Raw genomic sequence first — 15,165 nt, forward strand, 5'->3', positions numbered from 1 at the left:
GTGTGGCCTGTCTTGTGGGCCCCGCCCCGGCTCCGCCCTAGCCCCGCCCCGTCCCGCCCCCCACCGAGGTGCTGGCTGGAGGACGGCGGGGTAGGTGACGAAGTCTTCCGCCGGCATGGTGGCCCCGGGCTTTGCTTTGGGGCTGGTGCTGCCATTACTGCTGTGGGTCGGCATACATTCAGGTGAGCGGCCTGGCTCGGCCGGCCCCCGGCCCCTCACACGCGCCGCCGTTTCGGTGGAACCGTGTCCTCTTTGCACCTCTGGTGACCCCACCCGGGGTCAGGAGCGGTCGCCTTTGACCCGGGCCTGTAGTGCAGGTGTTTGCTGGGCCCACCCCTCTTCCTGCACTCCCGCGTCACTTGCAGCTTTGTGGGGATGTTGGGAGTCGGGGGTGGGAAGCTAAATGTGCCCAGACGGAGGCCTTCGGGGTATGAAGCTGAAGCTCCCTGGGAAAGGGGGCGAAACTAGTTAGGTAATATTTGGAAACAGGTGACTGAGTCATCCCAAACATTTCAGCGTCTGCCCCCTCAGCGGTGCCCGTGCGCATCGGGATCCGTTCCTTGAGGGAATTAAGTTTTACTCGTCTAAGTGGTTATTAGGGCGAAGGAATACAGCCCCCTCATTAGCTCGGAATAAGCGAAGGCTCAGCTTTGATTGCTGCTGCAGCTGAACAGACATTGGTGGTGGGATAATGTTGCGTGGCCTTGGGGAGGGGACCGCCTCAGAGTGGCCCCTGTGCCCGGTCAGAACACACCATTTGAATGCCCTAGGCTACCTGCCCTAGGTCACAGCCTGGAGAAACCAGAAGACAGAATCTGTTCATGCTGAGTAATAATGTAAGACTTCCTCTTCCCCATTCTTCTTATTCAATATGCTGAAAGAGTTGACCCCACAAGATCCTTGTTAAGCAATGAAAGTTGGGTGAGCACTGGTGGCTCATGCCTGTAATCAGAAGGCTATTCAGAAGGCTGGGATCATCTGAGGGTCATGGTTCCTAAGGAGACTAAGCAGGAAAGTCCATGAAGTGGAAGTGTGGCTCAAGTGTCAGAGCGCCATCCTAGAGTAGAAAAAGCTCAGGGACAAGGCCCAGGTCCTGAGCTCAAGATCCAGTACACATACACTCACGTGTGCGTGCGCACACACACACACTCACCACACAGGAATAGTCACTATTTTAGTAGTTTTTCTGGTAAAGGCCATTATCTTTAATATCAATATTTTATCACTACCTTCGTTAAACTTTTTCATTCACTCATTTTTTACAGTAAATTTCTCTTCTTACTAGGTTACCTACTCTGTCTTTCCTTCAAATCACCCCCATGCTTGCTCATGTTTATCTTATAATATTTCAGATGTACTGAATTACATGTAACAATAAAGTAATGAAATAACTCATCAGCTTAGCACTCAGACTGAGAACTAGAATCTTGAGTTTTATTGAGACTACTAACGTACTCCTACCTCAATGCATCAGACAGGTGCCCACTACAGGGAAACACTGTCCTAAAATTTAGTTAGTCCCCAGTTACGAAGGTCTCTTCCATCACTCATTCTTGTTTTCTACTCTAGTTCCCAAATGAAGGTACAAATTAAAGATCTAAAAAAATTCAAAGTTTTAAATTGACATGTTGAATTGAAACCCCTTTGGGCAATTACTTACAGATAATATATTTTTTACACTAAGATGTTAAATGTGTCTCGTGCTTGATACAGGCACTTACTTGTCTCACTGTCTTGTTCTTTTTTTTTTTTTTTGTCCATTGCTCAATTCCTTAGTAATATTCCACTGTCTAATCAGCTTGAAATTTGAGCTTTATAAAGACAGGGCATTTTTTTTTTTTTTTTGGTTTACCATCAGAACTGATCTGCTGTAAAGTCAAAAGTTACAAGAACTGTGGAATCAGATGACTTTATTTGTAATCCTCTCATAATCTACTTTGTGACTTGAAGCCCGTTGAAGAAGCCTAATGTCTGCAGTACTTTTTGCACTAGGACTATCATAGTAAGCTTCCTGCTAGCAAGGATTTTTTTTTGGGGGGGGGAGTCCGGTCATGGGGCCTGAACTCTGGTCCTAGGCGCTGCCTCTCAGCTCTTCAGATCAAGGCTAGCGCTCTACCACTTGAGCCACAGCGCCACTTCGAGCTTTTTCTGCTTATGTGGTGCTGAAGAATCGAACCCAGGGCCTCAGGCATGCAAGGCAAGCACTCTACCACTGAGCCACCTTCCAGCCCAGCAAGGATTTTTGTTTTTCCAGTCCTGGGCTTGAACTCAAGGCCTGGGCAATGTCCCTGAGCTTCTTTTGCTCAAGGCTAGCACTCTACCACTTGAGCCACAGCACCACTTCCAGCTTTTTTTGTGTATGTGGTACTGACACGAATGGAACCCAGGGCTTCATGCATGCTAGGCAAGCACTCTACCACTAAGCCATACTTCCAGCCCCTAGCAAGGATTTTTATCTACAGTTATTCTTGCTTCTTTTTTTTCCTCACTGTTAATATCCTTGATATTTAAATAGTACTTGGCACTACATCAATAAAAGATTATTTCTTAAATCAATCAATGACTATGCAGTATGTGTGTATATGTGTCTCTGTCTGTCTGTGTGTGCGCGTGCGTGCATGGGCACAAGCTTACTGGGGCTTGAACTCAGCGCTGGCGCTGTGTGCTCAATCAGCCTTTTAGCTCACATTCTACTGTTTGAGCTATACCTTCAGCCCTCCTGAATAGACAGGCTTACAGGCATGAGCCTTCAGCTCTCAGCTTTCTGCAATGTATTTTTTGAAAATGGCTTGCTCTACTTGGGTTTTAGTATCTTGATCAGTAATATGACTTTGCCATCATTATAAAGATTCTTTCCATCTCTAAAATTCTTTAGCCCAGAATTAAAGCTGTGCATAAAATGGTCCAGAAAATGCATTTGATGAGTACAGACTGGCTTGAAAAGGCTTATTTTCCCAGCCTATGGGCTACTGGCTGCACACACAAATATGCAGGCAGCAGCTGTTTTCTTCACTCCATTCTTCCACTCCCACCCTCTCTCTACTTAGATCTTATTTATGCCTTTGATTTTCGGTTTTCGGCTTCCATATGAAGCCCCTTCCAAGACAGGGTCCTCCCACAGACGTTGCCTCCTCCTTCTCCCAGCAGGCTGCCAACCTGCTTATGCAATTCTAGGGTGTTATGGTCTTAGTGAGTACTTTGCTCATGGTAGCTGTGCATCTCCAGCCTCGTAGGCCTTCTGGTGATCTTTGATTGTCATGTGGGTTGCATTACTGAAGTAGCTTCTCAGAGAGAGAAAGAAAGTGAAAGCTTTTTCAAGATCTGGCTGTTATTCAAAGAGTAGCATAAGTAGGCCACCAAGTTTGTGAGGAGACCCCGTTAGATGCACTGCCCTATTAAGTATAGCCTAAGGAACCCACCATCATCTCTATCATTCAGGGAGGGAAATGTCAGCCTTGTTAGTTCCGAATCTCTTTCCTGCCAATAATTTTTCTTTAAAAATCTTTAAAAAAGAAACCCTTAATTTTATATTAAAAAATTCTTATTTTGGGGGGGGGTCTGTTCAAATAAATGGGGACATGTAATTTTTCTTGTTAAATTTTGATGAGCTCATTGAGGTCATGTAGATTGATGCTTGTTATTAAAAATACTTTGATATAGGCTGGAAGTTAAAAATAGGAATGATCTTGTTAAAGTAAGCTCTTATTCAGTCTTGTTAGTGAATCTCTAGAAGTTTCAAATGTGCTGCTGCTTTTCTTTTTGTATAATTGAGCTTGTGAAAGGGTAAAATTGTGACAGAAGATCCTTCCTCAGACATTTTGACCTTCTTTTTCTCACTGACCTTAGTTTTGTATTTTTATTTATCCCTACGTGCCTAAGAAGGAAGGATATATATTGTAGATATTCACAAATGTGGCATACTGGGTCATCCCCAAAAGGGGGGATTATTTAAAGGAAATTAACATGGATAGAATGGAAAGGGAGGATTGAGAGGAGAAAATATTAGATAAGCTGTGTTGGAGGGAGAGAGACATGCTTTTTTATTTCCTCCTAGCTAGTTGGAGTAGGCGTGGTAATTGAAAGTCAAGGAAGTAAGGGTTTATTTTTCTCATAAAAACCATCTGTGGGGGGCTGGGAAGGTGGTTCAGTGGTAGAGTGCTAGCCTTAAGCTGAAGAGCTGAGGGACCAGGTCCAGAGTTCAAGCCCCAGGACCAAAAAACAAAACAAAACAAAAACCATCTGTGGGGTGTGTAGAAGGTATATTTTCATTATTAGAAGGGAAAAAATGTTATGGATGAGAGCAAGGATCAAGAGCTCTGAAAAGGTGGGAAGGAGTCTGATTGCTCTGGGCTTTTGAGTTTTCCTTAATTGTCATCTTGTATTGTACTATGATGCTTGTTATTGGAAACTGTTTTGTTATGTTGCTTACTTAATTAGGAGGAGTAAGTTTTAGAAGATTAAAAGGGCTGAGTATACTCAATTAAAAAAACATAGAAACTGTTTTCCTTGCTATTTTACCAGATGCAGTTGGTGTTGAATCTCCCTAAAGATACTCCCCTATGTGTTTGCTAAATTTTTTAGGTGTTGGTTTTCACTTTGCTTCATACTTCGATAGTTACATGGTGCTGCAGAAAGAGCCTGCTGGGGCAGTGATATGGGGCTATGGAATACCTGGAGCCATGGTCACTGTGACCTTGTTCCATGATGAGAAAGCCATCATGACAAAAGTGACCAGTGTGAAAGGTAAGACAGTCCACCCCTATTTAGCTATTGTCTTCTTCTGCCATCTGCTGGTCTATCTGAAAATGAATGGTTATGCTCCATTCCAGCTTGGCCATGCACATGCGTGCATCTATCCATCTATAAAAGTTAATTGAATAATTACTATGTGCTAGGTGGCAAGGATAGCATAAAGAATAATAAGGCTTAGTCAAAGTCTCTGTTGTCAAGGAGTTCATTGAACAATACAAATAGACATTAATGAGGACTGGGAGTTTAACACAAAGGGTAGAGTGCATCTCTAGCAAGTAGATAGACTAAGTCAAATAGTCATGTGGATAAAAGTTATGGATGAAGGTGTCATAGGATACAGAAAAGAAATACGTAATTCAGGTTGGGAAAATGAAAATTCGAGATGAAGCATATAAAATCAAGGAAGTGTAGAGGTATGGTTAAGAACCTTGGCTCTGGGTTCAGGTCCTGACTCTTATCATTTAATGGTTGTATAATCTTGGACATGTTATTAAATATTTCTGTGTCATAGTTTCTTCATATGTAAAATGGAGATGGTCCTAATACTAATAGGATTTTTCTTCTTCTTCTTCTTCTTCTTCTTCTTCTTCTTCTTCTTCTTCTTCTTCTTCTTCTTCTTCTTCTTCTTCTTCTTCTTCTTCTTCTTCTTCTATTATTAAGTGAATTATTAAGTGACATATGTAAAGTACTTGGAACAATTCTGGCACACACTAAGTGCTGCGTGAGTTTTAGCACTAATGATTATTACTAATAGAATTATTGTACTCAGTTACTCAAATATTTATTGAGTGCCTACTACTGTGGCAGATTTGTGTTTAGGTATTGGTGGCATGGTGATGAACAAAAAAGATGTGGTCTCTCCCCTAATAACTCCTGCAGATTAAGGAAGGAGAGAGGAAAATAATACAATTAATACAATTACAATTAAGTGTGATTACTGCCATCATGTTGAAAGACAGGGTTATGGGAGTCCTTAGTAGGGTAGTAGGGATAATGAATTTAGTCTAAGACTGGTTTTGAAAGATGAGTAGGGGCAACAGGTAGCGGAAACAGCAAAAGGCATGGAGGCAGGAGAAATGTCAGCCAAGGGCTGGGAAGGTGGCTCAGTGGTAGAGTGCTTGCTTTGCATGCCTGAGGCCCTGGGTTCGATTCCTCAGTACCACATAAGCAGAAAAAACTTGAAGTGGCGCTGTGGCTCAAGTGGTAGAGCGCTAGCCTTGAGCTGAAGAGCTGAGGGACAGCGCCCAGGCCCAGAGTTCAGGCCCATGACTGGACCCCCCTCCCCAAAAAAAAAGAAAAAAAAGAAGAAATGCCAGCCAAGTGGGTTGATCCTGGAACATTGAATAAGCAACTGTGGTGGATGACAGGAGATAAAGTCATCTCCTGGCAAGGTAGGGAGGCCTTTTTACCCCTTGGCTAGTAAGAGTATATCTTGAATTGATAGATTTTCAGCAGCCAAATCATATGATCAGACTGATGCTTTAGAATGGTCACTTTGATAGCATAGTAAAAGATAGATTGTAAGTCATAAGATAGGGATGGGGTAATGCAGTTTGTTAGCAGGATTTTATGATATCCAGACAAGACATGATGAAGCCTTGATGGAAGAGAATGGCTGAAGATAGATAGAAGGAGAGTGTTCTAGAGTTATCTGTATCTAGAAGAGATAAAGATGCATTAAGCTATCTGTGAGAGGCAAAGTCACAGGATACAGAAAGGCATGCTCAGGCCCAAGTCTTAGTTAAGGTAGCTCTGGAGCTATGTAATGTAGAAGTGGGAATGAGACAGGTGAGGAAACTACTTGGGGGAGGGCAATTGAGTTAACATACAAGTTGGTGGTTTCACCAGTGACTAGAAAATACATATGGCTGGCCTTTAAGACTTGTCTTGTTAGCCTTATCAGTATACAAAACTGATTCATTCTTGAGTCATCTATACCCTGGTGCTGTAAATTTCCATCCAGCAAGCATTTAAAAACACTATATGGTAGGCATAGATGCCAAATCAGCACTCTTAGACCTTGAGATTTTAAGGTGTTTTGAAGGTAAGAATGTTTTTGGGTGAAACTAACAGACCTGAAAGAGAAACTTCAGCTGATGGAGATATGGTTCCCTGTTGACCTACATGCCATTGGTGACATGCAGGGTATACTGAAAGTGAATTCTAGAACCAGGAGTGCTGTGTCCCTCTTAGAAAATGAGCAGTGTCACATACAAATAATGACTTTCTTTGTAAATGATATTAATTTAGAAATCCAAAAATCTGCTATGGTTTAAAAAAATAAGAGATGAAAATCCCTTGGTGCACAAATAATAATTACCAATAAATATTCAAGAAACAGAGATTACATAGTATTGGAGAAATAGATACAAAAATTTAAAGACTTGTTCTTATGTAGTATTTTTAGAGCTTTATTTTAAAAATTGTTCATATGCATTATTTTTAGAGCTTTATTTTCCCCCCTTTATGCCTGTTTCAGGACGAATACCTCAAGTAGGCAGAGACAAGGAGGGTAGGTGGTGATGGGAAGGAATAAAAGGTAATCAATCACTAAGAGATGAGCTTTCTTTTTCCTTTATTGTGATTGTGAACCTGCTCATTTATCTTGAGTTTAATTTTATAAACATCTATCAAGAGCTTACTCTATATAAAATATTAAGATGGAAACCCTAGAAAAATAACAAAGAAGAATACAAACAGTTCCACCCTTCAGAAGCTGATTCTTTCAGTCTTTTCACATTGAGTGGTTTCGGATCAAGCAGTATTCCAGTGGTTTCACTTGGAAGTGATAAATGATAAGTCATTTAGAGCTAAAATACCCAGCAGAACTTAGGGAAACAAGTGTTGATGATAGTTTCACATTAGAAGGGGCTACTGTTATTGGTGATTACAGTAATAGATGTATTTAGCAGACTTTCCAAATGTACTTGGTAGAAAAGAAAGGCTGGGATGTACTTAGCAAGTACAAAATTCTGAGTTTGATCTCCAGTACCAAAAAAAAAAAATTAAAAAAACCCCAAACAACAACAAACAAAAGCCCTTTAAACCAGGTGCTGATGGCTCATGCCTGCAATCCTAGTTCTGAAGGAGGCTGAGATCCGAGGATCAGTTTAAAACTAGCCTGGGCAGAAAAGTCGGTAAGACTGGAAAACTGGAAGTGGCACTGTGGCTCAAAGTGGTAGAGCACTCGCCTTGAGCAGAAAAAGACCTCAGGGACAGCGCCCAGGCCCAGAGTTCAAGCTCCATGACTGACGGAAAAAAAAAAAAAGTTGTTTTAAAGAATGTCCACTCTCTCCACTTCTCTTCAACTTAGTATTAGAATGCCTAGCTATAGCAATAAGACAAGATGCAAACATAAAAGGGATCCAAATAGAGAAAGATGAAGTGAAACTCTCCCTCTTTGCAGATGACATGACCTTGTATTTAAAGAATCCCATGGAACCACTCCCAAATTACTCAAGCTGATTCAAAACTTTGGCAAAAATCAAAAATCAATGGCTAGAAAAGCCAACAATGAGAAAGCGTGACTGAAATCAGGAAAGCAACTCCATTTGTAATAGCCCCACAAAAAATAAAGTACCTAGGAATTAACCAAAGAAGTGCAGGACCTCTATGAAAACTTTAAAAACCTGAAAAAGGAAATCAAAAGAGAACTTAGAAAGTAGAAAAACCTCCCATGCTCCTGGATTGGAAGGATTAACATCGTGAAAATGGCAATACTTCCCAAGGCTATCTACAAATTCAATGTGATACCTATCAATATGCTAAGCTCATTCGTCAAGGAAATAGAAGAGGCAATCCAAAAATTCATATGGAACAATAAAAGATCCCGAATAGCAAAAACAATCCTTAACAGAAAGAACAGTGCTGGAGAAATATCAATACCAAATTTCAAACTCTACTACAAAGCCATAGTAATCAAAACAGCTTGGTACTGGCACAAGAACAGACCTCAGGACCAATGGAATAGAACTGAAAACCCAGAAATGAACCCACAGACCTATAGCCATCTAATCTTCAACAAGGGAGCTAAAAAAATAGAATGGAAGAAAGACAGCCTTTTCAGTAAATGGTGCTGGAAAAATTGGTTAATCACTTGTAGAAAACTAAAGCTAGATCCTTACATATCACCCTGCACCAGAATCAACTCCAAATTGATCAAAGACCTCGGAGTAAAAGCAGACACTCTGAAAACATTACAGGATGGAATAGGAGAAACCCTAGGTCTCCTTGACACAGGCCATAATTTTCTTAAAAGAGACCCAGAAACACAACAAATCAAAGAAAGGTTGAACGAATGGGATTGCATGAAGCTGCAGAGCTTCTGCATGGCAAAGGATATAGCTAGCAAGATCAATAGAAAGCCCACGGATTGGGAGAAGATCTTCACTAGCCATACAACGGACAAGGGTCTCAGATCTAAAATATACCTGGAACTTAAAAAATTAAATCCCCCAACAGCAAATCCTCAAAGAAACAACTGCCCAATAAATAAGTGGGCTAAAGACTTAAAGAGAAATTTCTCTGAAGAGGAAAGAAGGATGGCCAATAGATACATGAAGAACTGCTCAACCTCCCTAGCCATAAAAGAAATGCAAATCAAAACAACACTGAGATACCACCTCACCCCAGTTAGAATGGCTATAATCAAGAACTCTAGTAACAATAGATGCTGGAGGGGATGTGGACAGAAGGGAACCTTACTGCATTGTTGGTGGGAGTGTAAACTTGTTCAACCATTTTGGAAAGTAGTATGGAGGTTTCTCAAAAGACTCCACATAGAGCTCCCCTATGACCCAGCAATCCCACTCTTGGGCATTTACCCAAATATTCACAAACAAGACCATACTAAAGCTACCAGCAGGACTATGTTTATTGCAGCATTATTTACCATAGCTAAGATATGGAATCAACCCAGATGCCCCTCAGTAGATGAATGGATCAAGAAAATGTGGTATATACACAATGGAAGTCTATGCCTCCATCAGAAAGAATGACATTGCCCCATTTGTTAGGAATGGAAAGACTTGGAAAAAATTATATTGAGTGAAATAAGCCAGGCCCAAAGAAACATAAGTCCCATGGTTTCCCTTATTTGCAATAACTAGTATATGTCTGAGACAAGCAGAAATGGTCAGTCAAGTTGATGTTAGACAAAATGAACCCCAACATAAGGATCCAAATGCTTTTTTCTGTCATGCGATTGTTTCTAACATATTCATAAGATTATTTCTTTGTTGCTTTGTATGTCCCTCCCCCATGGTATAACCCGTTTTCACTGTATTCGATGTTGGTATATTTTGTGGAGGGGAAGGGAAAAAACAAATTGTTTAAATAGGGATACAGGTGGACCCATTGCAACAATGAGATGTACAAGATGTTATGTCAAAAAATGAACTTTACAACTTGGGAGGGTGGCAGGGACGGGGGCATGGGGAGGATGGGAAGGGATGGAAGGGGAAGCAAAGGAGGAGCAACAATGCTTGATAAGAAATGTACTCATTATATTACCCATGTAATTGTAACCCCTCTGTACAGTATTTTCAAAATTAAAAAAAAAGAATGAGGATAATACTAAATACTTTACCATTACTGAGGACAGTTATGTCCTCAGTATGTTACTTATGTTACTTCTATGATAGTAGATGCTTACAAATTAATTAATAATAAAATGAAATAAGATGTAAAAAAAGTTGTTTTAGTTTATAGAGGTCAGCAAAGCTGCTTCAATAAGCATCTTGCTTTGTCCTGACCATGACGCAAATAGGTTAAATGTTATTTGGAATAAAGGAGATAGACATGCCAGAAAATTTAGGTGGGCACTGTTGGCTTATGCCAGTAATCCTAGCTACTCACTCAGGAGGTTGAGATCTGAGGGCTGAGATTCAAAGCCAGTCCAGGCAGGAAAGTTCATGAGACACTTACTTCCACTTAACTGTCAAAAAGCCAGAAGTGGAGCTGTGCCTCCAAGGGGTAGAGTGCTAACTTTGAGCATAAAAGCTCAGAGACTGCACCTAGGTCCTGAGTTCAAGCCCCAGGACACACACACACACACACACACACACACACACACACACACACACACACAATATATATATATATATATATATATATATATATATATACACATATATATAGAGAGAGAGAGAGAGGGGAGAGGACAAGAAAATATCTCTTAAAGGAAAACACTACAAGCTGGTTGTAGCTGTACATGCCTCTAATCTCAGCATTCTAGAGGCTGAGGCTGAGCCTCAAGTTCAGGCCACCCTGGGCTACATAGTGAGTTCGAGGTCAGCCTGGGTTATATAGAGACACTGTTGATGTCTGTGTGTATGTGTGCACATACACATTTATGTTGTAGATAAATATCACATATACATACATGTATATGTATATATGTACATAGAGAGAGAGAGAAAAAAAAGAGAAGAGACTGATAGACTACAGGGGATATTGAATGGTTGGCTTCTATCTTAGATTTATTATTTTTTTGCCAGAGTTCTGTGCAGAAAAATGGATAGAGCTACTTCTTTCAGCATTATGTTTTTTGCTCTTGGGAAGGGAAAGGTCACAAACAACTTTCTTTTTCTCTTTTTGGCATCTGAGATTTTGGCACAATAACTGACAAAATAATTAACATCTGATGTGAATTGCAGAAAGAAAATGCAAGAAGGGACCTTCTGACTAACCATATCTCTATACAAGTTGTTTTTATTTTATCCCTTTGATTATTTGTTCTTCCCATTTTGAGGTTGGAGCTAATTGGGGAGATGAGAAAAAATGGAGATAGTAATTTCTCTCCTTATTTACACCCTTGGCTGGAATATAAAGATCAAAATCAAGATAGGCCACCAAATATACTGTTGAATGTGAAAGCATAAAGGCTTAGAAAATTTGCATGGGCTTTCACATTATTGCAGCCCAGAGCTGGAGTTTGCTTTGAGTCATTTCCTTAATGGAGTGCTTGTTACATGGTAAACCCTCTAAATAGTATAAAATGAAGGAAGAAAATTAATCTTGTAAGATGGTAGAAGAAAGAATGCAACAAATATGAGAATTTACAGAAACCTGGACCAGGAATAATAACAAGATAGCAGGTAACTGGTGTCTAGAAAGAGAAAACAGAGCAACTATCACTTAGAAAGCAATAGTACCAGCAGAAAGCCTCCTAGTGGGTGAACTTGTGTCCATAATGGTAAGCTTTTTGTGATTGGTGACTCAAGTTCATTGTTTAGATTCAACCTAGTGAATCCAGCGGGTCAATAGTTTCTTTTTGTCTTTGTTTTTGGTGTTACTGGAGTTTGAACTGGGCCTTGTGCTTGCTAGGACACTGAGCCATGCCTCCAGCCCCTTTTTTGCTGTGGTTACATTTTTTTTTTTCCGGTCATGAGACTTGAACTCTGGGCCTGAGTACTGTCCCTTAGCTCTTCAGCTCAAGGTTAGCACTCTACCACTAGAGCCACAGCGCCACTTCTGGTTTTCTGGTGGTTTATTGGAGATAAGAGTTTCACGGCCTTTCCTGCCCAGGCTGGCTTTGAATCACCATCCTTAGAGCTCAGCCTCCTAAGTAGCTAGGATTACAGGCAGGAGCCACTGGTGTCCGGCTTGCGGTGGTTACTTTTGAGACTGGGTCTTGCTTCCTTCCTGGGTACATGCTTAGATCATACTACCATGCCCATCTTTCTTATGTGGAGATAGAATTCTGCAGACTTTTTGCCTGGGTTGGCCTGGAACTACAATCTTCCTTGTAAACATTGCCTTTAGAATCTCAGTTTTATCTCTGGTCTAAGAAACATTTCATGAATGTTTCTAAGAAACATTCTCCTTGGTATATGCAGTACTCACACAGGAGCAAACCTATCACTTTTTGACCACTAGTTACCACTACATAGTGCATTAGGTTTCTCCTGCCTTGAAAGTAAAAGTCTCCTAAAATTCATTTTCCCTTTAAGTGGGATAGGAGAAAAGCTAGAAACCTAAAGAACTTGAGTACTAACTAGCAAAGAAGAAAGTTCTCCAGGGTCTTTAAGAAAGTTGAAAGCAAGTTTCTCTGGAAGGGAGTCTCACTCAGGCCTTGAGGTCCAATTCTCTTCAGATTCCAGGCCTACTGAGAGCTCATCCTCTGGCTATAGCAAAATTATGGTGCTATGTTTAGCCATCCTTCTTGACTCTTTCTTTCTCTCTGTTGTTATTATTATTGTTATTATTACTGGGAGAAACCTTTTCAGAAGTTCTAGTGATGGCAGTTTTCTTTACCAACTCTGTGTGCTGGATGAAGCCAGGTTTTCTGAGGATTGACCTCATCATCATAAATGAGTAATTCTGGTACCAGAAGGACAGAGCTGCAGTGAAGGAAGCCTGGAAAGACCTTGGCAAGACTGTATTAGGACAGATTGGAGCGTCTGCCTGCTCAGAAGTGTGAGCCATACGGAGCACATCACACCTGTGCGACACAATCTGTACTAGCTGCCCACTGTTTCCAAAACAGTGATTTTTCTGATTTAGGTGAATTGTGCATTGAATATGTTGATGTCTGGCTATTGGTGATAGAAAAACAGTAGTGAATACTTGGTCCTGGCTTAACCGAACTCCAGGGACAGAGTAGCAAGTTCAGTGGGTCACACTTTTCAGTAGAATAAACATGCTTTGGAGTTTTGGAACATTTTCTCCAGGACTCTAAGTAATCCCTTGTGGTTAAGACTTTTACTTATTTCTTAAAGTGCATCTGGGCATCTCATGCTTATTCATAGTCTTTACTGATTAGAAAAGAACTTGACATACAGTGTCTAACACATAGTAGGCACTTGTATGGTATTTTTATAATGATTATAATTGGATATAATAACTTTTCAGTTCATATTATTCTTTCTTTTGAATTTATACTTAGCTGATGGGAATAGATTATAAATCAGTTCAAATTCTTGGAAAGAAATTTTTGCTTAACATTTATCTTATTCTATTTTTCCACTCATATTTCTGTACTTTTAAGTCATTTGGCCATAAATAATGAAGCTTAATTTTGCCATTTTGGAAGCATTTTCCTTACGACTTTGAGTATGACACTGAAGCTGAGAGGAAGGATGTCTTACAGTTTTTGTTTTATTTTGTTTTGTTTTTATTTTTGTGCCAGTCCTGGGTCTTGAACTCAGGATCTGGTACTGGCTGTCATGAGCTTCTTTTTGCACAAGGCTATATCTTTACAACTTGAGCCACAGCTCTACTTCTGACTTTTTTTTTTTTTTAGTAGTTTTTGTTGGAGATAATAGCCTCATGGAATTTCTTACCCAGGCTGGCTTTGAATTGAGATACTCAGGTCTCTGCCTCCTGAGTTGCTAGGATTACAGACATGATCAATTGGTGCTTGGCTCTCTTACTACATTGAATTTGTTTGTTGGTAGGAGAATACAGAACCATTGGTAAACATTAAGACCATTATTTTCATGTACTGATTATTTATAATTTCCCATATCTATTGCTAGTATTAATCTTTGTAAGAAACATGGAAGGATGTTTTATGACCAAGGTGATCTTGCCTAGTAAGGAGAATATTCAGATTATAAATGAGGTTTTCTAACCTGGGCTCACGTTGATTGGATAATTACAAGTTAGTCTGGGGAGCTATGTAAATCAGGGGGATTAGATTGTTACTATTGACAGTTGGATAGTATAATGAAAATTTCTATTTTACGTTTTTTACTCAACTTTCATGAATTTTAATGTGTGCTTATTTTTGTCTATCCCAATTTAGGATTACAGTTACGGAACTTATTTTTCTCATCAATATTCAGTTAAAAATAAAGAAGGATTGGTACAGATTAAGGATAAAAATGCTGCTTCTCTTGTTAGCTCCATCTACTTATCTGAAATGTGGCCAATCTTTACAGCTTTGAGTGCAACTTATCACAAGCTGGGAATAATCACAAATGAGTATGTCTGGGCTTTAACTTCATTTTAAGTGACTGATTAATTCCTTGGAATTATTGTTGTTATTTCAGCACCCTCTCATGTCTGGATGGTTATACTGGATCCTATGAAGCCAGGCGGACCTTATGAACTGGTGGCCCATCAGACTTTGGGGATAATGAGATTCACCCTAAAAATTCATGATATCTTATTTGGAGATGTCTGGCTTTGCAGTGGGCAGAGTAACATGCAGATGACCGTTTTACAGGTAATTTGCAGATTTTTCAGCAACAGTAAATAATATTGAAAATAATGAAGAAAAAGAAGCGAAGGGAACAACAAGAAGGAAGTCTGTTTCTATTCTTTCAGTATTTACCATGGGCCAGGAACGTATTTTCATGTATTAACTAATTTAATCTAACAACCTTAAGAGGTAAGTTATTGACTAGTCAATTATTGGTTAGCACTAATATGTGTATATACTTTGATTTTATTTCCTTTAAGAGTCTA

At 40.0% G+C, this 15,165-nt stretch overlaps 1 protein-coding gene across 2 annotated transcripts in view; it reads left to right on the plus strand.

Moving 5' to 3' along the window:
- The first annotated feature begins 39 nt into the window (after positions 1 to 39).
- LOC138821358 (sialate O-acetylesterase-like) overlaps positions 40 to 15,165 on the plus strand; it is a 36,894-nt gene continuing 21,768 nt past the window's right edge. Inside the window, exons 1-3 of one of the 2 annotated variants that reach the window (XM_070013523.1) lie at positions 40 to 182; positions 4,582 to 4,743; positions 14,748 to 14,923. In XM_070013523.1, the coding sequence (XP_069869624.1) occupies positions 116 to 182; positions 4,582 to 4,743; positions 14,748 to 14,923 (405 nt within the window). In that variant the 5' untranslated portion in view covers positions 40 to 115. The remainder of the gene's footprint in view (positions 183 to 4,581; positions 4,744 to 14,747; positions 14,924 to 15,165) is intronic. The other variant, XM_070013524.1, reaches the window with a different exon arrangement.

Source organism: Dipodomys merriami, unplaced genomic scaffold (genome assembly GCF_024711535.1).
Source record: "Dipodomys merriami isolate MVZ:Mamm:240054 unplaced genomic scaffold, mDipMer1.0.p SCAF_91, whole genome shotgun sequence".
Classification (NCBI taxonomy): domain Eukaryota; kingdom Metazoa; phylum Chordata; class Mammalia; order Rodentia; family Heteromyidae; genus Dipodomys; species Dipodomys merriami.